The 26,870-nt window shown below is 51.4% G+C and overlaps 2 protein-coding genes across 3 annotated transcripts in view; one reads left to right on the plus strand and one right to left on the minus strand.

The window, feature by feature from the left end:
- Positions 1-110: 110 nt before the first annotated feature.
- ALDH6A1 (aldehyde dehydrogenase 6 family member A1) lies at positions 111-13,413 on the minus strand. The gene is made up of 12 exons (XM_040412330.1): positions 13,308-13,413; positions 5,836-5,880; positions 4,963-5,037; positions 4,726-4,887; positions 4,573-4,651; positions 4,189-4,491; positions 3,464-3,585; positions 3,208-3,397; positions 1,332-1,513; positions 1,076-1,255; positions 387-485; positions 111-312 (listed from the first exon to the last, which is right to left on the minus strand). Exons 1-12 carry the CDS (start codon positions 13,332-13,334, stop codon positions 208-210), a joined length of 1,569 nt encoding a protein of 522 aa, XP_040268264.1. The 5' UTR covers positions 13,335-13,413; the 3' UTR covers positions 111-207.
- An 89-nt stretch (positions 13,414-13,502) lies between these two features.
- Positions 13,503-26,870, plus strand: part of LIN52 (lin-52 DREAM MuvB core complex component) — a 40,093-nt gene continuing 26,725 nt past the window's right edge. The window contains exon 1 of one of the 2 annotated variants that reach the window (XM_040412355.1): positions 13,503-13,570. In XM_040412355.1, coding sequence (XP_040268289.1) covers positions 13,528-13,570 — 43 coding nt within the window. In that variant the 5' untranslated portion in view covers positions 13,503-13,527. The other variant, XM_040412356.1, reaches the window with a different exon arrangement.

A 26,870-nucleotide genomic window follows, 5' to 3' on the forward strand; every position in this document is an offset into this window, starting at 1 on the left:
TGCCCCAATACAGTAAACAGCGCTTCAGAGCCCGGAGCTGGCTGATGGCTCCTCCAGGAAGGTGGCACTTACTGACAACCAGGTGGTGCAGTGGTCAGAAAGCGTAGACAGTCAACAAATGTAGACATTTATTCCCCTTGTAAATCTCACAGATCACTATGGGCCTGACATTCAGAGTCCACTGTAAAAGGCCTCGGCCCGTGCTGTTCACCGGCCCATGGTCGGCATGACCACAGCTGGACTGGTTACGGTGGCGTCCTCCTCTTTCCACTGAGAAATTACCGTCTTTAACTGCGTGTAAAAATAAATCCCCTGAAACAAAAAAAGTAAAATGAGGCACAGGATTCACAGGCGCCTCACCACGTATTAACATAGTAACCCCTCACCTGCTTGCCATAGAAGTTGGTGTCTCCCCGAAAAGAGGCACGAGATCCAGTGAATGAGAACATTGGCAGCGGCACTGGGATGGGCACATTCACACCGATCTACAAGGCCAAACACAGACAGACGCTTTAGGCTGGGTCCACACCTGACTGATTAGCGGTTACAGATTTGTGTGCGGCAAATCCACAGCGTTGTACAGTCCCAGCAAAGTGGACGAGAATCTCAGAATTCTTATCAAAATGTGGAAAAAACCCGCAGCAGTGGATTTCACCCCAGTCACAGGGTGAATTTACACATTATCCGCCACATGTAAAGCTCCGGCAAGGCTGGCACCGCTGGGCAGCACCGTCACGTCAGTACAGACAAGGATCATTTAATGGGTATACATTACAAGGTTTGTCGAGGAAAGTCCTTGCCCTGGATCCCGGCAGAAGTTGTGCCTTCTCTTTGGTGCAAATTAATTTGGAAAAATGTATTATTGAAATGTGACCAACAGAAGAGGCGGCGACGCTCTGCCAGTCAAATGCATAGAAAAGGGAGGTCAGAGCAGAATAATGGTAATGGATGGGGGCACCCATGTGACATGTCACTAGTACATGCCATCACCCACTCCGTGTCCCCCCCATCGGCAGTATTCCTGACATGAGCAGCCGAAGGGTGTCTGAACAGGTCGCCCTTCCCATGTACCCACCTGTCCCACATCTGCCAGGTGAGTGTACTTCCGGGCTGTGGCTCCATTTGTGGTAAAGATTGCTGTTCCATTTCCATATGGATTTTTATTTACAATGTCGATCGCTTCATCCAGAGTGTCAGCTCCTAGAACCACCAATACTGGTCCAAAGATCTCCTCCTTATAGCAGGTCATGTCTGGCTGCAAGAAGCATCACACACCAGAGTCAGTCATCGCGCCACCATCACCCATGAACAGATATAAGGAGGGCACTTACCGTCACACCCGCCAATACTGTGGGCCCCACAAAGTTGCCGTTCTCATAACCCTTCACTTTGATGTTGCGGCCATCGAGCAGCAGCGCGGCGCCCTCCTTCACGCCACTGTCAATCAGGCTGCACACCCGCTGCTTGGCCTCTTTACTGATTAGGGGCCCCACGTCGGCCCCTGGCTGGTCACCTGGAACAGAATGCACCTCAGTCAGGGAAAAGAGCCGTTCTCACCCCTCCGACCCTGTTCACAGTTAGGGAAACCCCTAGATGAGAAGACTGCCCGCTCAGATGCATAGCTGCCAAGTGGGCGGAGACTGGCGCTCGACAGTTCCGTATGCAGCGCGTACACTGCCATCTTATCTCATGCTAAATCTGTTGTTTTATTTTCTTGGAATGTGACAAAAACAAAAAATGAGCCTAGGAGCATTCACCGCTGCTTAACCCCTTAAGGACCAGGACAAATTGCATTGCGTTCCCAAAGACCCATCATTTTTCTGTTCACACTTCCTTATGAAGGCACCATTGCACATTTTCGCCATGGTTTTATTTTTATGGTGTCTGCGAGACATGGCGAGCACGGAGGTATGGTCTCGTCCACAGAGCAGTGCAAGGCTTCTTTTTTGCAGGGTAGACTTTCGTTTTCTTGGTACCATTATGACTTTTTGATCACTTTTTAGTCGATTTTTGGGAGAAGCCAGGTTACCAAAAAAATTTCGAATTGTGCATTTTGTCATTTTTGTGACGTCTTTCACGGCGCAGTCGTTTTCTACTTTAATCGTTCAGACACTGTTTAAATGCGCGACACCAATGATCTTTTATTATTTAGAGATCTATGTAAATATATTGTAAGGATAGCTCTCTGCCTCACACAAAGGGGGTTTAGGCGGGTCGTTATTCATCACACTTCTAAGTTTGGCGTCACTTGGCGCGGTGAAGTCGCAGCGTCACATCGCCCGGCTAGACTATACAGAGGTTTTCCCTAACTCGCCTCTAGGTCGGTGTTCGGCTTCACTCAGCTTCCTAGCTGTGACCAATGCACCCCATTGGGGTCTCAGACCACGCAATACATTGAGGGGATACGGTCCAGCTGTCCTCCCGACTCTGCCCACGTGATGCCCACCAGGCCCCCCAAACACTCAGGATTGCGGTATCCCTCAGCGATTGTGGCAGCTGACCTCACCGGGGGCCACCTGTACTGGACCAGGGGTGTGGACTCCGAGACTCCACTACCAACCCACAGAACCAAACACATCTCTGGATTTCTGCCACCTCACCCAATAAACTGTACCCCCCACCCCTACAATATGGAAATTTGGGTAAGGGGTGAATAGATTTTTTAATACTTTTGGGTGTCTTTTTTTCTTATTTTCTCATTAACTTTTAGTTCCCTTTTGGAACATGCGCTCTTCTGCGAGTCCACGGGATTTTTACAGGCTGCCCATCAGGCACAGCTTAGCAGGCGGCTCATTCTGACAGCAGTGTGTGGGGGGGGTCGCAGGCTGCCATAGCAAGTGCTTACAGGCGTGGGGGCACTAATCAGAGGAAGCCCCCTCCCTCTGTCTAACATTTGACTACAATACTTAGCAGACCTCCCATATACAACATTACTTATTTGCAGATTCAAATTTGAATTTGAGAATTTTGGTGAAGTTGGGGTTTAGGGGAGTCGACGACATGGCTCCTACAAGAAGGACACATTGTGAGGGGCAGGAGCTCAGCTAAATGGGGTGAAGAGCTTGTGTAAGGTGTCCTCCTGACAGGGGCCACCATAAACCCAGGACGTCCAATGCTTGGCTGGAGGTTGGCGCAATGGGCCAGCTTAGTTTACCACATTTCACACAAAATATTCCTAAAAAAAAACTCTTGATGGAAGACTCTTACCGGCGTTCACTCGCAACTTCTTTGCTTTTTCAACTAACTCAGGAAGCCATTTCTTAGCCTCCCCAACAAGAACAGCAGTTGACAATGCCATACACCGCTGGCCTGCTGCACCAAATGCTGCTCCAACGAGCTGGTTCAGGGTGTTCTCCTTATTGGCATCTGGCATCACCACTCCATGGTTTTTGGCCCCCTGCAAAAGATTAAGCGGTTAGAGGAGCAGATTACAGGAGACCCTCCAACCAATGAGAGAGTGTACCATGTTGGACTGCACTCGCTTGCCATTTCGAGACCCCCTCTCATAGATGTATTCTCCGGCCTGGTTAGACCCCACAAAGCTGATTGCCCGAATAGCTGGATGATCACATATGAAATTCACAGCTAATAAAGAAACCAAAAACATACATATAAGTCCTCATCATCAGAACCCAGATTGTACCCTCTGCTGCATGAAGGCACCCCCACCCATACACAGGCAACCCCCCAACAACATCCGCCACCCATACACAGGCAACCCCCCAACAACATCCGCCACCCATACACAGGCAACCCCCCAACAACATCCGCCACCCATACACAGGCAACCCCCCAACAACATCCGCCACCCATACACAGGCAACCCCCCAACAACATCCGCCACCCATACACAGGCAACCCCCCAACAACATCCGCCACCCATACACAGGCAACCCCCCAACAACATCCGCCACCCATACACAGGCAACCCCCCAACAACATCCGCCACCCATACACAGGCAACCCCCCAACAACATCCGCCACCCATACACAGGCAACCCCCCCACAACATCCGTCACCCATACACAGGCAACCCCCCCAACATCCGCCACCCATATACAGGCAACCCCCCCAACATCCGCCACCCATACACAGGCAACCCCCACCAACCCCAACATCCATACAAAGGTAACCCCCATCATCCAGCACCCATCCACAGGTAGCCCCACGACTGGGGTGTGGCCTCACCTGCATGCTGGCCGTGGATGATATTCAAGGTGCCATTCGGGGCACCAGCATCTTGCAGCAGACGGGCCAGGAACATGGTGGCTCCGGGGACTCGCTCCGACGGCTTCATCAGGTAAGTGTTCCCACAAGCCATGGCCATCGGAAACATCCACAGAGGGATCATCGCCGGGAAGTTAAAGGGAGCAATGCCGGCACACACCCCCAAGGGGAGGCGGAAGGTGTAGGTGTCCATGTCCTTGGTCAGAGAGGGCAATGTTTCTCCCAGCATGAGAGAGGTCACACTGCAGGCATGCTCCACCACCTCTACAAAAGGAGAAGGTTACAGCTCAGCTACAAGCAACATCATGGCCACCTACAGAAGCAGACACCGCCACACGTCCTTACGTAGTCCACGGAAGACATCTCCTTCTGCATCAGCCAAGGTTTTCCCCTGCTCCAGCGTTATCAGGTGGGCCAACTCTTTCTGCAGAGAAGAAGGACCATGAACCTGACCTCACACCAGCAGAACCCCCAGTAACCCAGCCCCATCCAAATTACCAGATTATCCTTAATGAGCTGCTGGTAGCGGAGGAAGATCTGCTGGCGGTTCAGGATGGAGGTCTCTGACCAGGCTGGGAACGCCTGCTCACAAGCCCTCACTGCCGCTTCCATCTCGCCCTGTGTGGCTTGTGGCACCCGTCCAATCACCTCATTCGTGGCCTGGCAACAGTACAGACAGAGGCTTCAACATCAGCAGTCAGAGGCATCGCACAAAAGAAGCGCAACGTTTCCTACCGGGTTGTGGATGTCGATCCAGTCTGAAGTCTCCGAGTCCACAAACTGCCCATTTATGAAGAGTTTGGTCTGAGGCTAAAAAAGAAAAACTGGTCACTCAGGCTCCAGAGTGAGAATGGAAGAACAGGGTGCAGAAGTACTCACACCCAGGACACAAGCAGGGGCAATTTCAGGTAGTATCCCCAAGAATCAGAGGTGTACAGAGACCGGAGCAAAAATCAGAATTCCACCCCAACCACAGCCCAGGCTCCCGCCTGCCCCAGGAGATAAAAGAAAAAGAACCGCACCTCATGTGTAACCCGCGACATATACTGGAAGGCGGCCCCCAGTTATGAGAACCGCTTACCAGAAGGTGGTGTGCATTGGGTACAATACTGCTGCCAGTACAATACTGCTCCAAGTATGTAGAAATCTACCAACTGCAGAAAACAGCAGCTCTCTCCTGCTCGGGGCGACCCAGATAACCCCGCACCACAGGATACACTTAATAAATACCTCAAACCAGCGCCCCTCCGTCTGCATCTCCCACCCAGAGATAAGTTAGAGAACAATAGCAGCAGGCTCAGTCCTGGCAGTGGCATAGTAATAGGTCGCCCATCGGGACAACCCTAACAACCCCCCCCCCCCCCCCCCGCGCGTGTGCAGAGCCCAGGTGAAGGGTTCTGCACTCCCTGATCTGTACTCGAGGTTAATGTGGTCACTATGAACACCAGTCATTTGGATAAAGGGGGGGGGGGGGGGGGGGGGGGGGGGGGGGGGGGGTTGGTAGCATTTCCAGAAACCAGAGGCACCAAAATGTCCGATCATAGGAGCGACGACCAACAGCGCACTTGTCACCTCCACCTGTACACCGACATTTCACACAGAACCCACCAGAGACGCAGAGGAGTAATTCACACGCCCGATCCTGGAGCAAGCCTGAGGAAGAAACAGAGGTCAGCCACACGGCAGCCCCCGCACCCCCAGACACAACCTTATCACCCCTCTCTATAACTGCCCCCCAGTAATGATCACCCCTCAGTCCCCCCAGTAATGATCCCCCCTCAGCCTCCTCTATAACTGCCCCCCAGTAATGATCACCCCTCAGTCTCCTCTATAACTGCCCCCCAGTAATGATCACCCCTCAGTCCCCCCAGTAATGATCCCCCCTCAGTCTCCTCTATAACTGCCCCCCAGTAATGACCCCCCCTCAGCCTCCTCTATAACTGCCCCCCAGTAATGATCACCCCTCAGCCTCCTCTATAACTGCCCCCCAGTAATGATCACCCCTCAGTCCCCCCAGTAATGATCAGCCCTCTGCCCTCTCTATAACTGCCCCCCAGTAAGGATCAGCCCTCAGTCCCCCCCAGTAATGATCAGCCCTCTGCCCCCCAGTAATGATCAGCCCTCAGTCCCCCCCCAGTAATGATCAGCCCTCTGCCCTCTCTATAACTGCCCCCCAGTAATGATCAGCCCTCAGTCCCCCCCAGTAATGATCAGCCCTCAGTCCCCCCAGTAATGATCAGCCCTCAGTCCCCCCCAGTAATGATCAGCCCTCAGTCCCCCCCCAGTAATGATCAGCCCTCAGTCCCCCCCCAGTAATGATCAGCCCTCAGTCCCCCCCCAGTAATGATCAGCCCTCAGTCCCCCCCCAGTAATGATCAGCCCTCAGTCCCCCCCCAGTAATGATCAGCCCTCAGTCCCCCCCCAGTAATGATCAGCCCTCAGTCCCCCCCCAGTAATGATCAGCCCTCAGTCCCCCCCAGTAATGATCAGCCCTCAGTCCCCCCCAGTAATGATCAGCCCTCAGTCCCCCCCCAGTAATGATCAGCCCTCAGTCCCCCCCCAGTAATGATCAGCCCTCAGCCCCCCCCCAGTAATGATCAGCCCTCCGCCCCCCCCCAGTAATGATCAGCCCTCAGTCCCCCCCCAGTAATGATCAGCCCTCAGTCCCCCCCCAGTAATGATCAGCCCTCAGTCCCCCCCAGTAATGATCACCCCTCAGTCTCCTCTATAACTGCCCCCCAGTAATGATCACCCCTCAGTCTCCTCTATAACTGCCCCCCAGTAATGATCACCCCTCAGTCTCCTCTATAACTGCCCCCCAGTAATGATCACCCCTCAGTCCCCCCAGTAATGATCCCCCCTCAGCCTCCTCTATAACTGCCCCCCAGTAATGATCACCCCTCAGTAATGATCCCCCCTCAGCCTCCTCTATAACTGCCCCCCAGTAATGATCACCCCTCAGTCTCCTCTATAACTGCCCCCCAGTAATGATCACCCCTCAGTCCCCCCAGTAATGATCCCCCCTCAGTCTCCTCTATAACTGCCCCCCAGTAATGATCACCCCTCAGCCTCCTCTATAACTGCCCCCCAGTAATGATCACCCCTCAGTCCCCCCAGTAATGATCAGCCCTCTGCCCTCTCTATAACTGCCCCCCAGTAAGGATCAGCCCTCAGTCCCCCCCAGTAATGATCAGCCCTCTGCCCCCCAGTAATGATCAGCCCTCAGTCCCCCCCCAGTAATGATCAGCCCTCTGCCCTCTCTATAACTGCCCCCCAGTAATGATCAGCCCTCAGTCCCCCCCAGTAATGATCAGCCCTCAGTCCCCCCCAGTAATGATCAGCCCTCAGTCCCCCCCAGTAATGATCAGCCCTCAGTCCCCCCCAGTAATGATCAGCCCTCAGTCCCCCCCAGTAATGATCAGCCCTCAGTCCCCCCCAGTAATGATCAGCCCTCAGTCCCCCCCAGTAATGATCAGCCCTCAGTCCCCCCCAGTAATGATCAGCCCTCAGTCCCCCCCAGTAATGATCAGCCCTCAGTCCCCCCCAGTAATGATCAGCCCTCAGTCCCCCCCAGTAATGATCAGCCCTCAGTCCCCCCCAGTAATGATCAGCCCTCAGTCCCCCCCAGTAATGATCAGCCCTCAGTCCCCCCCCAGTAATGATCAGCCCTCAGTCCCCCCCCAGTAATGATCAGCCCTCAGTCCCCCCCCAGTAATGATCAGCCCTCAGTCCCCCCCAGTAATGATCAGCCCTCAGTCCCCCCCCAGTAATGATCAGCCCTCAGTCCCCCCCAGTAATGATCAGCCCTCAGTCCCCCCCAGTAATGATCAGCCCTCAGTCTCCTCTATAACTGCCCCCCAGTAATGATCACCCCTCAGTCTCCTCTATAACTGCCCCCCAGTAATGGTCACCCCTCTGCCTCCTCTATAACTGCCCCCCAGTAATGATCACCCCTCAGTCTCCTCTATAACTGCCCCCCAGTAATGATCACCCCTTAGTCTCCTCTATAACTGCCCCCCAGTAATGATCACCCCTCAGTCCCCCCAGTAATGATCCCCCCTCAGCCTCCTCTATAACTGCCCCCCAGTAATGATCACCCCTCAGTAATGATCACCCCTCAGCCTCCTCTATAACTGCCCCCCCAGTAATGATCAGCCCTCAGTCCCCCCCAGTAATGATCAGCCCTCAGCCCCCCCCCCCAGTAATGATCAGCCCTCAGCCCCCCCCCCCCCAGTAATGATCAGCCCTCAGCCCCCCCCCCCCCCCAGTAATGATCAGCCCTCAGTCCCCCCCCCCCCCCAGTAATGATCAGCCCTCAGTCCCCCCCCCCCCCAGTAATGATCAGCCCTCAGTCCCCCCCCAGTAATGATCAGCCCTCAGCCCCCCCCCAGTAATGATCAGCCCTCAGTCCCCCCCCAGTAATGGTCAGCCCTCAGTCCCCCCCCAGTAATGATCAGCCCTCAGTCCCCCCCAGTAATGATCAGCCCTCAGTCCCCCCCCAGTAATGATCAGCCCTCAGTCCCCCCCAGTAATGATCAGCCCTCAGTCCCCCCCCAGTAATGATCAGCCCTCAGTCCCCCCCAGTAATGATCAGCCCTCAGTCCCCCCCAGTAATGATCAGCCCTCAGTCCCCCCCAGTAATGATCAGCCCTCAGTCCCCCCCAGTAATGATCAGCCCTCAGTCCCCCCCAGTAATGATCAGCCCTCAGTCCCCCCCAGTAATGATCAGCCCTCAGTCCCCCCCAGTAATGATCAGCCCTCAGTCCCCCCCAGTAATGATCAGCCCTCAGTCCCCCCCAGTAATGATCAGCCCTCAGTCCCCCCCAGTAATGATCAGCCCTCAGTCCCCCCCCAGTAATGATCAGCCCTCAGTCCCCCCCAGTAATGATCAGCCCTCAGTCTCCTCTATAACTGCCCCCCAGTAATGATCACCCCTCAGTCTCCTCTATAACTGCCCCCCAGTAATGGTCACCCCTCTGCCTCCTCTATAACTGCCCCCCAGTAATGATCACCCCTCAGTCTCCTCTATAACTGCCCCCCAGTAATGATCACCCCTTAGTCTCCTCTATAACTGCCCCCCAGTAATGATCACCCCTCAGTCCCCCCAGTAATGATCCCCCCTCAGCCTCCTCTATAACTGCCCCCCAGTAATGATCACCCCTCAGTAATGATCACCCCTCAGCCTCCTCTATAACTGCCCCCCCCCCAGTAATGATCAGCCCTCAGTCCCCCCCAGTAATGATCAGCCCTCAGGCCCCCCCCCCAGTAATGATCAGCCCTCAGTCCCCCCCAGTAATGATCAGCCCTCAGTCCCCCCCCCCCCCCAGTAATGATCAGCCCTCCGCCCCCCCCCCCCCAGTAATGATCAGCCCTCAGTCCCCCCCCCCCCAGTAATGATCAGCCCTCAGTCCCCCCCCAGTAATGATCAGCCCTCAGCCCCCCCCCAGTAATGATCAGCCCTCAGTCCCCCCCCAGTAATGGTCAGCCCTCAGTCCCCCCCCAGTAATGATCAGCCCTCAGTCCCCCCCAGTAATGATCAGCCCTCAGTCCCCCCCCAGTAATGATCAGCCCTCAGTCCCCCCCAGTAATGATCAGCCCTCAGTCCCCCCCAGTAATGATCACCCCTCAGTCTCCTCTATAACTGCCCCCCAGTAATGATCACCCCTCAGTCTCCTCTATAACTGCCCCCCAGTAATGGTCACCCCTCTGCCTCCTCTATAACTGCCCCCCAGTAATGATCACCCCTCAGTCTCCTCTATAACTGCCCCCCAGTAATGATCACCCCTCAGTCCCCCCAGTAATGATCCCCCCTCAGCCTCCTCTATAACTGCCCCCCAGTAATGATCACCCCTCAGTAATGATCACCCCTCAGCCTCCTCTATAACTGCCCCCCCCCCCAGTAATGATCACCCCTCTGCCTCCTCTATAACTGCCCCCCCCCCAGTAATGATCACCCCTCTGCCTCCTCTATAACTGCCCCCAGTAATGATCACCCCTCAGCCTCCTCTATAACTGCCCCCAGTAATGATCACCCCTCAACCTCCTCTATAACTGCCCCCCAGCCTCCTCCCAGTACTGATCACCCCTCAGTCTCCTCTATAACTGCCCCCCAGTACTAATCACCCCTCAGCCTCCTCTATAACTGCCCCCCAGTAATTGTCACCCCTCTGCCTCCTCTATAACTGCCCCCCAGTAATGATCACCCATCAGTCTCTATAACTGCCCCCCAGTAATGATCACCCATCAGTCTCTATAACTGCCCCCCAGTAATGATCACCCCTCAGCCTCCTCTATAACTGCCCCCCAGTACTGATCACCCCTCTGCCCTCTCTATAACTGCCCCCCAGTAATGATCACCCCTCAGCCTCCTCTATAACTGCCCCCCAGTACTGATCACCCCTCTGCCCTCTCTATAACTGCCCCCCAGTAATGATCATCCCTCAGCCTCCTCTATAACTGCCCCCAGTAATGATCACCCCTCAGCCTCCTCTATAACTGCCCCCAGCCTCCTCCCAGTACTGATCACCCCTCAGCCTCCTATAACTGCCCCCCCAGTACTGATCACCCCTCAGCCTCCTCTATAACTGCCCCCCAGTACTGATCACCCCTCAGCCTCCTCTATAACTGCCCCCCAGTAATTGTCACCCCTCTGCCTCCTCTATAACTGCCCCCCAGTAATTGTCACCCCTCTGCCTCCTCTATAACTGCCCCCCAGTAATGATCACCCCTCTGCCTCCTCTATAACTGCCCCCCAGTAATGATCACCCCTCTGCCTCCTCTATAACTGCCCCCCAGTAATGGTCACCCCTCTGCCTCCTCTATAACTGCCCCCCAGTAATTGTCACCCCTCTGCCTCCTCTATAACTGCCCCCCAGTAATTGTCACTCCTCTATAACTGCCCCCCAGTAATGGTCACCCCTCTGCCTCCTCTATAACTGCCCCCCAGTAATGGTCACCCCTCTGCCTCCTCTATAACTGCCCCCCAGTAATGATCACCCCTCTGCCTCCTCTATAACTGCCCCCCAGTAATGGTCACCCCTCTGCCTCCTCTATAACTGCCCCCCAGTAATGATCACCCCTCTGCCTCCTCTATAACTGCCCCCCAGTAATGATCACCCCTCTGCCTCCTCTATAACTGCCCCCCAGTAATTGTCACCCCTCTGCCTCCTCTATAACTGCCCCCCAGTAATTGTCACCCCTCTGCCTCCTCTATAACTGCCCCCCAGTAATTGTCACTCCTCTATAACTGCCCCCCAGTAATGGTCACCCCTCTGCCTCCTCTATAACTGCCCCCCAGTAATGGTCACCCCTCTGCCTCCTCTATAACTGCCCCCCAGTAATGGTCACCCCTCTGCCTCCTCTATAACTGCCCCCCAGTAATTGTCACCCCTCTGCCTCCTCTATAACTGCCCCCCAGTAATGGTCACCCCTCTGCCTCCTCTATAACTGCCCCCCAGTAATGGTCACCCCTCTGCCTCCTCTATAACTGCCCCCCAGTAATTGTCACCCCTCTGCCTCCTCTATAACTGCCCCCCAGTAATGATGACCCCTCTGCCTCCTCTATAACTGCCCCCCAGTAATGATGACCCCTCTGCCTCCTCTATAACTGCCCCCCAGTAATTGTCACCCCTCTGCCTCCTCTATAACTGCCCCCCAGTAATGATCACCCCTCTGCCTCCTCTATAACTGCCCCCCAGTAATGGTCACCCCTCTGCCTCCTCTATAACTGCCCCCCAGTAATGGTCACCCCTCTGCCTCCTCTATAACTGCCCCCCAGTAATGATCACCCCTCTGCCTCCTCTATAACCGCCCCTCAGTAATGATCACCCCTCTGCCTCCTCTATAACTGCCCCCCAGTAATTGTCACCCCTCTGCCTCCTCTATAACTGCCCCCCAGTAATTGTCACCCCTCTGCCTCCTCTATAACTGCCCCCCAGTAATTGTCACCCCTCTGCCTCCTCTATAACTGCCCCCCAGTAATTGTCACCCCTCTGCCTCCTCTATAACTGCCCCCCAGTAATGGTCACCCCTCTGCCTCCTCTATAACTGCCCCCCAGTAATGGTCACCCCTCTGCCTCCTCTATAACTGCCCCCCAGTAATTGTCACCCCTCTGCCTCCTCTATAACTGCCCCCCAGTAATGGTCACCCCTCTGCCTCCTCTATAACTGCCCCCCAGTAATGGTCACCCCTCAGCCTCCTCTATAACTGCCCCCCAGTAATGGTCACCCCTCAGCCTCCTCTATAACTGCCCCCCAGTAATTGTCACCCCTCTGCCTCCTCTATAACTGCCCCCCAGTAATGATCACCCCTCTGCCTCCTCTATAACTGCCCCCCAGTAATGATCACCCCTCTGCCTCCTCTATAACTGCCCCCCAGTAATGGTCACCCCTCTGCCTCCTCTATAACTGCCCCCCAGTAATGGTCACCCCTCTGCCTCCTCTATAACTGCCCCCCAGTAATGGTCACCCCTCTGCCTCCTCTATAACTGCCCCCCAGTAATGGTCACCCCTCAGCCTCCTCTATAACTGCCCCCCAGTAATGATCACCCCTCTGCCTCCTCTATAACTGCCCCCCAGTAATGATCACCCCTCTGCCTCCTCTATAACTGCCCCCCAGTAATTGTCACCCCTCTGCCTCCTCTATAACTGCCCCCCAGTAATGGTCACCCCTCAGCCTCCTCTATAACTGCCCCCCAGTAATGATCACCCCTCAGCCTCCTCTATAACTGCCCCCCAGTAATTGTCACCCCTCTGCCTCCTCTATAACTGCCCCCCAGTAATTGTCACCCCTCTGCCTCCTCTATAACTGCCCCCCAGTAATGGTCACCCCTCAGCCTCCTCTATAACTGCCCCCCAGTAATGGTCACCCCTCAGCCTCCTCTATAACTGCCCCCCAGTAATGATCACCCCTCAGCCTCCTCTATAACTGCCCCCCAGTAATGGTCACCCCTCTGCCTCCTCTATAACTGCCCCCCAGTAATGGTCACCCCTCTGCCTCCTCTATAACTGCCCCCCAGTAATGGTCACCCCCTCTATAATTGCCGCCCGTTCCGGGGCCCCCGGGGTTTCGGCTCACTCACCCTCACGATCCGCCCGACCTGCAGCATTTTGCCACTTTCTATGCCGTGTAGTACCGATAGACAACCTTAGAAAGACACGGAGCTCCGCCCAGCGTCTCCTCATTGGCTGCTTGCGGCACGGCCCCCTCCACCGGCTCTTCTATTGGCTGTTTGGAGACAGTAATCCTGGCCTTTGACCTGTGCGCTGCTGTGTTCCGGGTCAGGGGCTCACTTGGCAGCCATGATGGCTTCTGGCGGAAGTCTCGGTCGGGATCGTGGAGCAGGTGAGTTGCTGTGGTTATGAAGGCCGGATGTGGCTTCCACGGCCTGTAGCGCTTCTCGTCCTGTAGGGTGTAGCAATATGGCCGCCGTGTGTTTCCCTCTCCCTTACATCACGTGACGCACGCTGCTTCAAATGATGGCGGCTGAGGGTAAGTGCCAGCTCCTGGGAGGAAAAAGAGAGCGGACGGGATGCTGCCGCCTGGGGTCTCCTCTCCAGCGCGGGGGATTGTTTGAGGGGCCTCTGTGTCCCTGAGGTGACAGGCGCCATGTTGGGATCCCTTCTATGACCTGAACAGAAACCTTCACAGCAGGGACTGCTGGGGGTTGTAGTTTTGGGGTTAACCCTCTACAGAGGGCTGTATGTGCAGCTTCCCTATCATCCTACACCCAGTATGTGAAGGGGTAATGCTTGGCTGGGACAGAAAAAGAATAGACACATTGGGTATTGCCGCGTCCGTAACAACCGGCTCTGTAATATCACATGATCCACCCCGTCAGGTGAAGGCTGTAATAATAATAGACACATTGGGTATTGCCGCGTCCGTAACAACCGGCTCTGTAATATCACATGATCCACCCCGTCAGGTAAACGCTGTAATAATAGGCACATTGGGTATTGCCGCGTCCGTAACAACCGGCTCTGTAATATCACATGATCCACCCCGTCAGGTGAAGGCTGTAATAATAATAATAGACACACTGGGTATTGCCGCGTCCGTAACAACCGGCTCTGTAATATCACATGATCCACCCCGTCAGGTAAACGCTGTAATAATAGGCACATTGGGTATCACCGTGTCCGTAACAACCGGCTCTGTAATATCACATGATCCACCCCGTCAGGTGAACGCTGTAATAATAGGCACATTGGGTATCACCGTGTCCGTAACAACCGGCTCTGTAATATCACATGATCCACCCCGTCAGGTGAACGCTGTAATAATAATAGGCACATTGGGTATCACCGCGTCCGTAACAACCGGCTCTGTAATATCACATGATCCACCCCGTCAGGTGAACGCTGTAATAATAATAGACACATTGGGTATCACCGCGTCCGTAACAACCGGCTCTGTAATATCACATGATCCACCCCGTCAGGTGAAGGCTGTAATAATAATAGACACATTGGGTATTGCCGCGTCCGTAACAACCGGCTCTGTAATATCACATGATCCACCCCGTCAGGTAAACGCTGTAATAATAGGCACATTGGGTATCACCGCGTCCGTAACAACCGGCTCTGTAATATCACATGATCCACCCCGTCAGGTGAACGCTGTAATAATAGGCACATTGGGTATCACCGTGTCCGTAACAACCGGCTCTGTAATATCACATGATCCACCCCGTCAGGTGAACGCTGTAATAATAATAGGCACATTGGGTATCACCGTGTCCGTAACAACCGGCTCTGTAATATCACATGATCCACCCCGTCAGGTGAACGCTGTAATAATAATAGACCCATTGGGTATCGCCGCGTCCGTAACAACTGGCTCTATAATATCACATGATCTACCCCGTCAGGCGAACGCTGTAATAATAATAGACACATTGGGTCCAAAATCCATATGTACCCCAAAAGAATACCAATAAAACTGTCACCTTATCCCGTAGTTTCCAAAATGGGGTCACTTTTTGGGAGTTTCTACTGTAGGGGGGCTTCAAATGGGATGTTTTAAAAAACCAGTCCATCAAAATCTGCCCTCCAAAACCCATATGGCGCTCCTTCCCTTCTGCGCCCGGCCGTGAGCCCACACAGCAGGCTGCCACCACATGTGGGGGGTCTCTGTAAAGTGCAGAATCGGGTAATAGATATTGAGTTTTCTTTGGCTGTTAACCCTTTATGTGTTACAGGAAAAAAATGATTAAAATGGAAAGTTTCCTTTAATTCTTGTGGAACACCTAAAGGGTTAACAAAGTTTGTAAAATCGGTTCTGAACACCTTGAGGGTTGTAGTTTCTAAAATGGGGGTATGTATGGGTGGTTTTGCACCCCTTGTGCCCGCTTGACGTCACCTACGTCAAGCTCACGAGACGCGGTATGGTCCCTGGTTACCGAGACGTGACGCCCTCCAGAGGAGCAGGTAAGGTCAGCTGGGTACAGTTTACATTTTACAGTTTACACAGACGCCTCCTGTCCACGCGGGCACAGAGAGGCGACTAGCGGAGAGAGCCTTTTTACTGCCGCCTTCTCACCCCGGGTATACTGCCACCAGCTTCTCGTTTGATATACGCCCGGTCCGCTAACGGGATTATATAGGGTGAGAAACCAACCCGCGGTAGCTTAGAACTAGGCCGAAACACGGACGTGGGGATTCGTGATCGAGATACAAGATTAAATTATATATTTAATGGCCTTAAGGGCTCCCTAGATATAACACTATACACAGCGGTCGGAGGTTACAGGTACAGGGGATATAGTACACACAGGATTACACAGAGTACAAGTCAGTTACCGGGTAGATGAATAGTCCTTTGCTGTATTCACATGGAGGGCAGTGATGTCAGCTGGTTGCAGGTCCCTCTAAACACTTGGCACGATGTGACCCTCCTTTAGAGAAAAACACACCCGCTTGCTGGCACAAGCCTTTTAAACTGTAGCCGGTCCATCCTCTTCCCGCCTCTGGGAAGGATCCACTCCCCCTCTTCTGGGCTGGCAGCAAATAACCCACAAAACACTTTAGGGTTCATAGCTCCAGACCAGAAGGTCACAGGGATGGTTCTGGGACCAATGGATCCGCATTCGTTACGGCTACAATTAGAGTCCAAGCATGGTACCAGTATTAGGTTTCTGTGGAGAGATATGTATATCTCCCCTCCCTGGCCTCCCACCACCACACTAAGACCATGGGCATGTTTGTCGTGGCCACCGGGACACCTGTGATGGCCGGGCGGTTCATAATTCCTTATAAATCGCCGGTTCCAGGCTGTCTGCTAGATTTGATTGAACTGGGGAATGTCTTAGACCCCCTTCAGGGACGCTTTTCCTGTTTGACTAGCTGGGTTCCTGGCTGACTGGAGTTCATGTGAATTTGTAAACAAGTGGCTTGCTTGCTTGCTTGAAGCCAGGACCCCGGAGAAGCTCACTACCTCTGCTACCTTTCAGCAAATGGTGGGTGTGGGGACATGGCTGACAGTAAATATTAATCCATATTCCTCACAGGTTTCTACTATGTAAGCCCCACAAAGTGACTTTACTACTGAACATTCTTACCGTGAGTGACGGCTGGTTTGGAATCGGCACACAGGCTGGGGGCTTTCTTACCGTGAGTGACGTTGGCTTGTTAGGAATTGGCGCTCAGGCCGGGGCAGGGCTGGGGGCGTTCTTACCGTGAGTGACATTGGCTTGTTAGGAATTGGCGCGCAGGCTGGGGGCATTCTTACCGTGAGTGACATTGGCTTGTTAGGAATTGGCACGCAGGCTGGGGGTGTTCTTACCGTGAGTGACGTTGGCTTGTTAGGAATCGGCCCGGGGGCAGGGCTGGGGGCGTTCTTACCGTGAGTGACGTTGGCTTGTTAGGAATTGGCGCACAAGGCTGGGGGTGTTCTTACCGTGAGTGACGTTGGCTTGTTAGGAATCGGCCCGGGGGCAGGGCTGGGGGCGTTCTTACCGTGAGTGACGTTGGCTTGTTAGGAATTGGCGCACAGGGCTGGGGGCATTCTTACCGTGAGTGACGTTGGCTTGTTAGGAATCGGCCCGGGGGCAGGGCTGGGGGCGTTCTTACCGTGAGTGACGTTGGCTTGTTAGGAATTGGCGCACAGGGCTGGGGGCATTCTTACCGTGAGTGACGTTGGCTGGTTAGGAATCGGCACACAGGCTGGGGGCTTTCTTACCGTGAGTGACGTTGGCTTGTTAGGAATCGGCGAGCAGGCCGGGGGCAGGGCTGGGGGCGTTCTTACCGTGAATGACGTTGGCTTGTTAGCAATTGGCACGCAGGCTGGGGGTGTTCTTACCGTGAGTGACGTTGGCTTGTTAGGAATCGGCCCGGGGGCAGGGCTGGGGGCGTTCTTACCGTGAGTGACGTTGGCTTGTTAGGAATTGGCGCACAGGGCTGGGGGCATTCTTACCGTGAGTGACGTTGGCTTGTTAGGAATCGGCGAGCAGGGCTGGGGGCATTCTTACCGTGAGTGACGTTGGCTGGTTAGGAATCGGCACACAGGCTGGGGGCATTCTTACCGTGAGTGACGTTGGCTGGTTAGGAATCGGCACACAGGCTGGGGGCGTTCTTACCGTGAGTGACGTTGGCTTGTTAGGAATTGGCGCACAGGGCTGGGGGCATTCTTACCGTGAGTGACGTTGGCTTGTTAGGAATTGGCCCACAGGGCTGGGGGCGTTCTTACCGTGAGTGACGTTGGCTTGTTAGGAATTGGCGCACAGGGCTGGGGGCATTCTTACCGTGAGTGATGTTGGCTGGTTAGGAATCGGCACACAGGCTGGGGGCTTTCTTACCGTGAGTGACGTAGGCTTGTTAGGAATCGGCACGTAGGCTCAGAGATGCTCCTGTAATATCACTTGATAAGCAGCTGTGGCTGCGGTGGGTAATTTATTATTAGCTGTGCCACAATATAAGGGCTCATGCACCGTTTTCTGGCTGGGCCTGTGCTGCGGACTGCAAATTGCGGTCCACAGTGCATGGGCACCGACCGTGGGGCTGCCGCATGCAGATCGTGGACCCATTCACTTGAATGGGGTCCGCTATCTGCATCTGATGGTCTACATCGCAAAAAAGTAGTGCACTTTTTGCGGTGCGGCGGCATGGACAGAAAACTCACGAAAGTGCTCAGTAGTGCTTCCGATCCGTGCCTCTGTTCTGCACCGTATCTCCCAGATTGCAGACCCATTAAAGTGATTGGGTCCACATCCGTGATGTGGGTTGCACACGGCAGGTGCCCGTGTATTGCGGCCACAATACTGCCACGGCCAGGCAACATTAGTGCACATGAGCCCTAAAGTCAGTTTGAAGGCGGCAAGAAAAGTGTCATTTGTAGGGACGCGGCCCGTGGCAGGAGGAAGGACCGCACCGGGTCACAGCGGTCATTGGGCTCCTGTCAGCAGCAAGAGAGCGTCTAAATCTTTATGCAAGGCGTGTACCGCATCTGTTGTCAAGTCTGAATCCTCTAGTCTGCTGGAGGAGATTAGATCCATGGTTAGAGTGGAAGTTCAATCTGCCCTGGCCGCCCAGGATCCCCCCCCCCCCATAGACCGGGTTCCTCTAGAGTGGTTATGTATGTGGGAAGTGATTCGGATTCCGTGAATTGTGAGCTCTCGGATCCTGAGATCTTGGAAAGATCTCAAGAATCTGATGAAGATAACAAATATAAAAGATTCCTTTTTAATCCTGAGGGTATTGAGGAGCTAATCAAGGCCACAAACAGAATTGAGATTCCCAGGATGCCCCGATCTGTTCAGGAGGAAATATTTGGAGGTTTGGGGGAGAGGCAGAGATCTGTATTCCCAGTTAACATACAGAAGATCATAAGAGCGGAATGAGATAAACCTGAAAAAGGCATCTTTATTCCCCGTGGCATAAAAATGCGGTACACCTTTAATGAGGCAGATTGCACAGACTGGGAGTCCATTCCCAAAGTCAATGCCCCAGTGGCCAAAGTCGCAAAGTGCACGGTCCTTCCTTTTGAGGACGCTGCGCAGCTAAAGGACCCTATGGACAGAAAAGCAGAAAGCCTCCTTAAAAAAGCTGCTGCTCTTTTAAAACCCGGAGTGGCGGCGACATGTGTAGCTCCACTTAATTAACAAGACCCCAAGAGAGCAAATCTTGGACAGCCTTCCCCTGCTGAGATAGGCCACTAATTTCCTGGCAGACTCCTCCGCTGACTCTGTAAAACTTTCTGCCCGTACAGCGGTACTCTCTAACACCATCAGAAGAGTCCTGTGGTTGAATGCCTGGTCCAGTGATATGACATCTACAAACAAATTGATATCCTCACCGCTCCATGGGCAGTATGTGTTCCGCCCCGATCTTAGAAAATGCTACAGACCACAAAAAAGGTTTTCCTGAAGACAGATCCAAAAATAGAAGGCAGTTTTTTCGTAAACAGCAGGATACCAGATCAGATAGGGGAAAATCGGGAAGGTTGAGCTATGCCAAGGGTGGTAAAGGAAGAAGTTTTCTCTTTAACCCTAATAAGGGAGATCCTTCCGCCTCCTGTTCTAAGCATTGATGCCATTTATGTTGGGGGAAGACTCTGCTCCTTCAATAATTCCTGGGAGCCGGTCATCGCAGACCCGTATATAATCAGTATCGTAAAAAACAGTTATGCTATAGAGTTGGATTCTCTTCCCCCACAAAAATTCATGATAACCTAACTCCCCTGGTCTCAGAGGTCCTCTCTGTCCGAAGGCATAAAGGAATTATTATGCCTAGGGGCAATAGAGAGTGTTCCCAACAGGGAAATAGGAAGGGGTCACTATTCCCCATTGTTCCTAGTTCGGAAATCGAACGGCAAATTCCGGACCATTATAAATCTGAAGCCATTAAACAGACACATAACATACCGCAAGTTCAAAATGGAGACTATCAGATCCGCCGTGAAGCTCATCAAAAAGGGGACTATGATGGCCACAATAGATCTCAAGGACGCCTATTTTCATGTTCCAATCCATCCCCTATCCAGAAAATATCAGAGGTTTGCAGTGAAGCTGAAAGAGAAGATTCATCACTTTCAATTCAACTGTCTCCCTTTCGGAATATCTTCTGCTCCTCACATCTTCTCCAAGATTATGGCAGAAGTACAGGGTGGGCCATTTATATGGATACACCTTAATAAAATGGGAATGGTTGGTGATATTAACTTCCTGTTTGTGGCACATTAGTATATGTGATGGGGGAAACTTTTCAAGATGGGTGGTGACCATGGTGGCCATTTTAAAGTCGGCCATTTTGAATCCAACTTTAGTTTTTTCAATAGGAAGAGGGTCATGTGACACATCAAACTTATTGGGAATTTCACACGAAAAACAATGGTGTGCTTGGTTTTAATGTAACTTTATTCTTTCATGAGTTATTTACAAGTTTCTGACCACTTATAAAATGTGTTCAATGTGCTGCCCATTGTGTTGGATTGTCAATGCAACCTTCTTCTCCCACTCTTCACACACTGATAGCAACACCGCAGGAGAAATGCTAGCACAGGCTTCCAGTATCCGTAGTTTCAGGTGCTGCACCATTGATGGTATGGTGTGGTATATGGGGTACAAAGATAGTGGGCCATTCTTCATCAATGGAAACCTCAAGGCCACTGGATATGCGAAATTGCTACATGATGATGTGTTTCCCTCTTTATGCACTGAAGCTGGCACGTTCCCTGAGTTTTTCCCAGCAAGATGGTGCACCACCACATTATGGGTGTCAGGTCCGAGCATTCCTAGATGACAGTTTCCTGGAAAGTGGATTTGTCGTTGTGGGCCAGTTGAATGGCCCCCAAGGTCTCCCGATCTGACCCCCTTAGACTTTTATCTTTGGGGTCATCTGAAGGCAATTGTCTCAGTCACAACAATAGACAATCAGTCTGCTTAAACTAATGACACACAAAGAATTAAATGTTACCATGTTTTTATTGAACACACCATGTAAAGATCACATGATGCCTTGAACAAAAGAGCTCTCAGAAGACCTACGATTAAGAATTGTTGACTTGCATAAAGCTGGAAAGGGTTATAAAAGTTTCTCCAAAAGCCTTGGTGTTCATCAGTTCACGGTAAGACAAATTGTCTATAAATGGAGAAAGTTCAGCACTGCTGCTGCTCTCCCTAGGAGTGGCCGTCCTGTAAAGATGACTGCAAGAGCACAGCGCAGACTGCTCAATGAGGTGAAGAAGAATCCTAGAGTGTCAGCTAAAGACTTACAGAAGTCTCTGGCATATGCTAACATCCCTGTTAGCGAATCTACGATACGTAAAACACTAAAAAAGAATGGATTTCATGGGAGGATACCACAGAGGAAGCCACTGCTGTCCAAAAAATCATTGCTGCAGGTTTACAGTTTGCACAAGAGCACCTGGATGTTCCACAGCAGTACTGGCAAAATATTCTGTGGACCGATGAAACCAAAGTGGAGTTGTTTGGAAGAAACACACAACACTATGTGTGGAGAAAAAGAGGCACAGCACACCAACCTCAAAACCTCATCCCAACTGTGAGGTATGGTGGTGCGGGCATCATGGTTTGGGGCTGCTTTGCTGCGTCAGGGCCTGGACGGATTGCTATCATCGAAGGAAAAATGAATTCCCAAGTTTATCAAGACATTTCGCAGGAGAACTTAAGGCCATCTGTCCACCAGATGAAGCTCAACAGAAGATGGGTGTTGCAACAGGACAACGACCCAAAGCATAGAAGTAAATCAACAACAGAATGGCTTAAACTGAAGAAAATCCGCTTTCTGGAGTGGCCCAATCAGAGTCCTGACCTCAACCCGATGGAGATGCTGTGGCATGACCTCAAGAAAGCGATTCACACCAGACATCCCAAGAATATTGCTGAACTGAAACAGTTCTGTAAAGAGGAATGGTCAAGAATTACTCCTGACCGTTGTGCACGTCTGATCTGCAACTACAGGAAACGTTTGGTGGAAGTTATTGCTGCCAAAGGAGGTTCAACCAGTTATTAAATCCAAGTGTTTCTTGCAACTGTATGCAAATGAGGCTAGTAAGGAGCCCAAGTAACCCCTGCACTGCCGGTCCATATATACACATGTAGTAACCCCCGCACTGCTGGTCTACAGGGAGTGCAGAATTATTAGGCAAGTTGTATTTTTGAGGATTAATTTTATTATTGAACAACAACCATGTTCTCAGTGAACCCAAAAAATTCATTAATATCAAAGCTGAATATTTTTGGAAGTAGTTTTTAGTTTGTTTTTAGTTTTAGCTATTTTAGGGGGATATCTGTGTGTGCAGGTGACTATTACTGTGCATAATTATTAGGCAACTTAACAAAAAACAAATATATACCCATTTCAATTATTTATTTTTACCAGTGAAACCAATATAACATCTCAACATTCACAAATATACATTTCTGACATTCAAAAACAAATCAGTGACCAATATAGCCACCTTTCTTTGCAAGGACACTCAAAAGCCTGCCATCCATGGATTCTGTCAGTGTTTTGATCTGTTCACCATCAACATTGCGTGCAGCAGCAACCACAGCCTCCCAGACACTGTTCAGAGAGGTGTACTGTTTTCCCTCCTTGTAAATCTCACATTTGATGATGGACCACATGTTCTCAATGGGGTTCAGATCAGGTGAACAAGGAGGCCATGCCATTAGATTTTCTTCTTTTATACCCTTTCTTGCCAGCCACGCTGTGGAGTACTTGGACGCGTGTGATGGAGTATTGTCCTGCATGAAAATCATGTTTTTCTTGAAGGATGCAGACTTCTTCCTGTACCACTGCTTGAAGAAGGTGTCTTCCAGAAACTGGCAGTAGGACTGGGAGTTGAGCTTGACTCCATCCTCAACCCGAAAAGGCTTCACAAGCTCATCTTTGATAATACCAGCCCAAACCAGTACTCCACCTCCACCTTGCTGGCGTCTGAGTCGGACTGGAGCTCTCTGCCCTTTACCAATCCAGCCACGGGCCCATCCATCTGGCCCATCAAGACTCACTCTCATTTCATCAGTCCATAAAACCTTAGAAAAATCAGTCTTGAGATATTTCTTGGCCCAGTCTTGACGTTTCAGCTTGTGTGTCTTGTTCAGTGGTGGTCGTCTTTCAGCCTTTCTTACCTTGGCCATGTCTCTGAGTATTGCACACCTTGTGCTTTTGGGCACTCCAGTGATGTTGCAGCTCTGAAATATGGCCAAACTGGTGGCAAGTGGCATCTTGGCAGCTGCACGCTTGACTTTTCTCAGTTCATGGGCAGTTATTTTGCGCCTTGGTTTTTCCACACGCTTCTTGCGACCCTGTTGACTATTTTGAATGAAACGCTTGATTGTTCGATGATCACGCTTCAGAAGCTTTGCAATTTTAAGAGTGCTGCATCCCTCTGCAAGATATCTCACTATTTTTGACTTTTCTGAGCCTGTCAAGTCCTTCTTTTGACCCATTTGCCAAAGGAAAGGAAGTTGCCTAATAATTATGCACACCTGATATAGGGTGTTGATGTCATTAGACCACACCCCTTCTCATTACAGAGATGCACATCACCTAATATGCTTAATTGGTAGTAGGCTTTCGAGCCTATACAGCTTGGAGTAAGACAACATGCATAAAGAGGATGATGTGGTCAAAATACTAATTTGCCTAATAATTCTGCACGCAGTGTATATATACACACATGTAGTAACCCCTGCACTGCTGGTCTATATTCGTTAATTTCTAACGATAATTTGTTTTCCCTTAGTCCTAACAGCAGCACAGATGGGGTTAAGTATCCCCTATAAAGGAGGGAATCGCCCCCAGCCCACTGTGTTATAGCAAGAAAAAAACTAGCCTTACTAGGGAGGGATATTTGTGTGCTGCTGTTAGGACTAAGGGAAAACAAATTATCGTTAGAAATTAACGCTTCCCTTACGTCCTAACCAGCAGCACATGTGGGGACTTAGCAAGAAGAACCCCTAGGGAGGGCCCTCATGCCTGACAGAACCAAGTATAGTCTGCCCAGTACTCAGCTTATCTGGCCTCCAGTCTATGATGGGAGATGAATGTTGATTCAGAGCTCCAGGAGGCAGACTTGCAGATCATGTCGAGAGGAAGAAGACTCCTCTCGACAAAAGAAGTAGCTACAGCCCTGGTAGAATGGGCCTTCACAAACCCCGGAGGGTCCAGAGATTGGGAAACACAGTGGGCTGGGGGTGATTCCCTCCTCTATAGGGGATACTATTTACTTGGGCTCATTAATAATTCTGCCGGTCCTACCAGTCCACGGGGGGTGGTTAACCCCTTCTGTGCTGCTGGTAGGACGTAAGAGAAGTATATATATATATAAACCCCTGCACTGCTGGTGTGTGTGTGTGTGTATATATAAATAATGATACTCTAGTGGACAAGCAATATCTGATATAGATCTCATATCAATATTACTGAATATATCCCAATATAGGTGAACTGCCTACAGTCCGCCCTTATCCTACAGTCCGCTCTTATCCTACAGTCCGCTCTTATCCTACAGTCCGCCCTTATCCTACAGTCCGCCCTTATCCTACAGTCCGCCCTTATCCTACAGTCCGCCCTTATCCTACAGTCCGCCCTTATCCTACAGTCCGCCCTTATCCTACAGTCCGCCCTTATCCTACAGTCCGCCCTTATCCTACAGTCCGCCCTTATCCTACAGTCCGCTCTTTTCCGGGATATTTTAGCAACCTTGCCACGAGGTCTACAGCCTCTCTATTCCACAGTTCACCTATATTGGGACATTTTCAGTAATATTGATACGAGATCTAGATCTGATATTGCTTCTCCACTAGAGTATCATCTTACGGTCCTCATTCCTATGCCAACATTTTACCCAATGTGATTTTTTGGTGCTCCATACATTATCTGTTTTCTGTTGCCCCGAGTTCTCCAATAACCGAGTGCCCCCCCCACCCTCCACTGGATTTATTTACACAGTTGGAGTTGGGCGATTCCAGTGGAGTTTCTCAGGTGAGCCGCTATTGTGTACACCCAGCTATATATATATATATATATATACATTAACCCCTGCACTGCCGGGCTATATATACACCTATGTAGTAACCCCTGCACTGCCGGTCTATATATACACCTATGTAGTAACCCCTGCACTGCTGGACTATATATACACCTATGTAGTAACCCCTGCACTGCCGGTCTATATATACACCTAGGTAGTAACCCCTGCACTGCCGGTCTATATATACACCTAGGTAGTAACCCCTGCACTGCCGATCTATATATACACCTATGTAGTAACCCCTGCACTGCCGGTCTATATATACACATATGTAGTAACCCCTGCACTGCCGATCTATATATATAGTAACCCCTGCACTGCCGATCTCTCACAGAGGCTGGCTTCTCCTCCAGGATATATATTCAACGAATAAAGAGGCAGCACTTCCAGTAGTTCGGTGATAGGGTGACGACCCCAAACTTTATTCCAGCTACGTTTCTGCCTTCTCAATGAGGCCTTTGTCAAGCTACAACAGTGCTATACTGTGGGGTTTATATACCCACAATCCAATACAAATTTGTGCAATTAGTGAAACCACATGTGCACAGTAAAATCACATGATCATCAGAACATCACATTATCACATGACTCTCTGTGTATACATCTTTAACATGTCAAAAAATTCTTTATACAAAAATTGTAACATCATTCAAAAGTGAAAAGCCTAGTTCATAGGTATTGTACATATTCTACATCGTGATCTAGTGTGCTACATCAATATCCATCGTATCCGATTTCTGATTGAACTTTTGTGAACTTAATAGTGCTCCATACGTTGAGGGTTAAAATCAACTTCACGATGCAGCTGCATCATATTAAACTTTAAAAACTTTTTGAACTCACCGTCATGGATCAGCCAAGCGCGCCGACCTCAGCGTCCCCCCGTCAGCCAGGCGCATGCGCCGCGTCATGCGCCACCCGTCTACCTCACCACGTCGCCGCGTCATCACGCATGCACCCTGGAACGCAAACTCGCCCAGTGGAGCGCATCGCGTGTGTAGCGGCGGCGGGGGGAGGGAAAGAGGAAACACATGACCGGACACACAGCCGGGGCGTCAAGGGGGCGTGTCAGTGGCCATGGTAACGCAGTGTACATCAATGCAAAAAGAAGGGAACATCAAGAACGTCACACAGCACAATGCAGTCCAACCAACCTGTGCCTAGATGTGCGAATGGGCCCAGGAAAGGCGACCCCCACAATATCAGTATCAAACTGACGTAGTGATGCCCCCGATGTCCATAAGCACATCCAGAGTGAAAATTCTGTGCAGTTACAATGGGAGGGATCCATCCCATCTCCATGCACTAAAATTAGGTATACATAAAACCAACTCTTGGCTTCTGGATTCCCGGTCAGAGCTGGCATCTCATACCACTTTAATGAAAATTGATGCAGGTCGGATTTCCCTGACTTGCAATGTGTGACGCGTCATCGACGTCCCTCTTTAGCATAGACCACTGATCACCGTTGTGTCGGCGTACCCGGGTGGTCCACGTACGGTGTAGTCCAATCATAAGACAAAGGGTCATTAAATTCTTCGAACTTCCATCTGTGAATAGACCAAAGGTATATGAGTGTATTTATCATACAATAGATTCAAAATAGCACTGTTGTATATCCTCCCCACTCGACTAAACGAAT

The sequence above is a fragment of the Bufo bufo genome, chromosome 11 (genome assembly GCF_905171765.1).
Source record: "Bufo bufo chromosome 11, aBufBuf1.1, whole genome shotgun sequence".
NCBI classification, from domain to species: domain Eukaryota; kingdom Metazoa; phylum Chordata; class Amphibia; order Anura; family Bufonidae; genus Bufo; species Bufo bufo.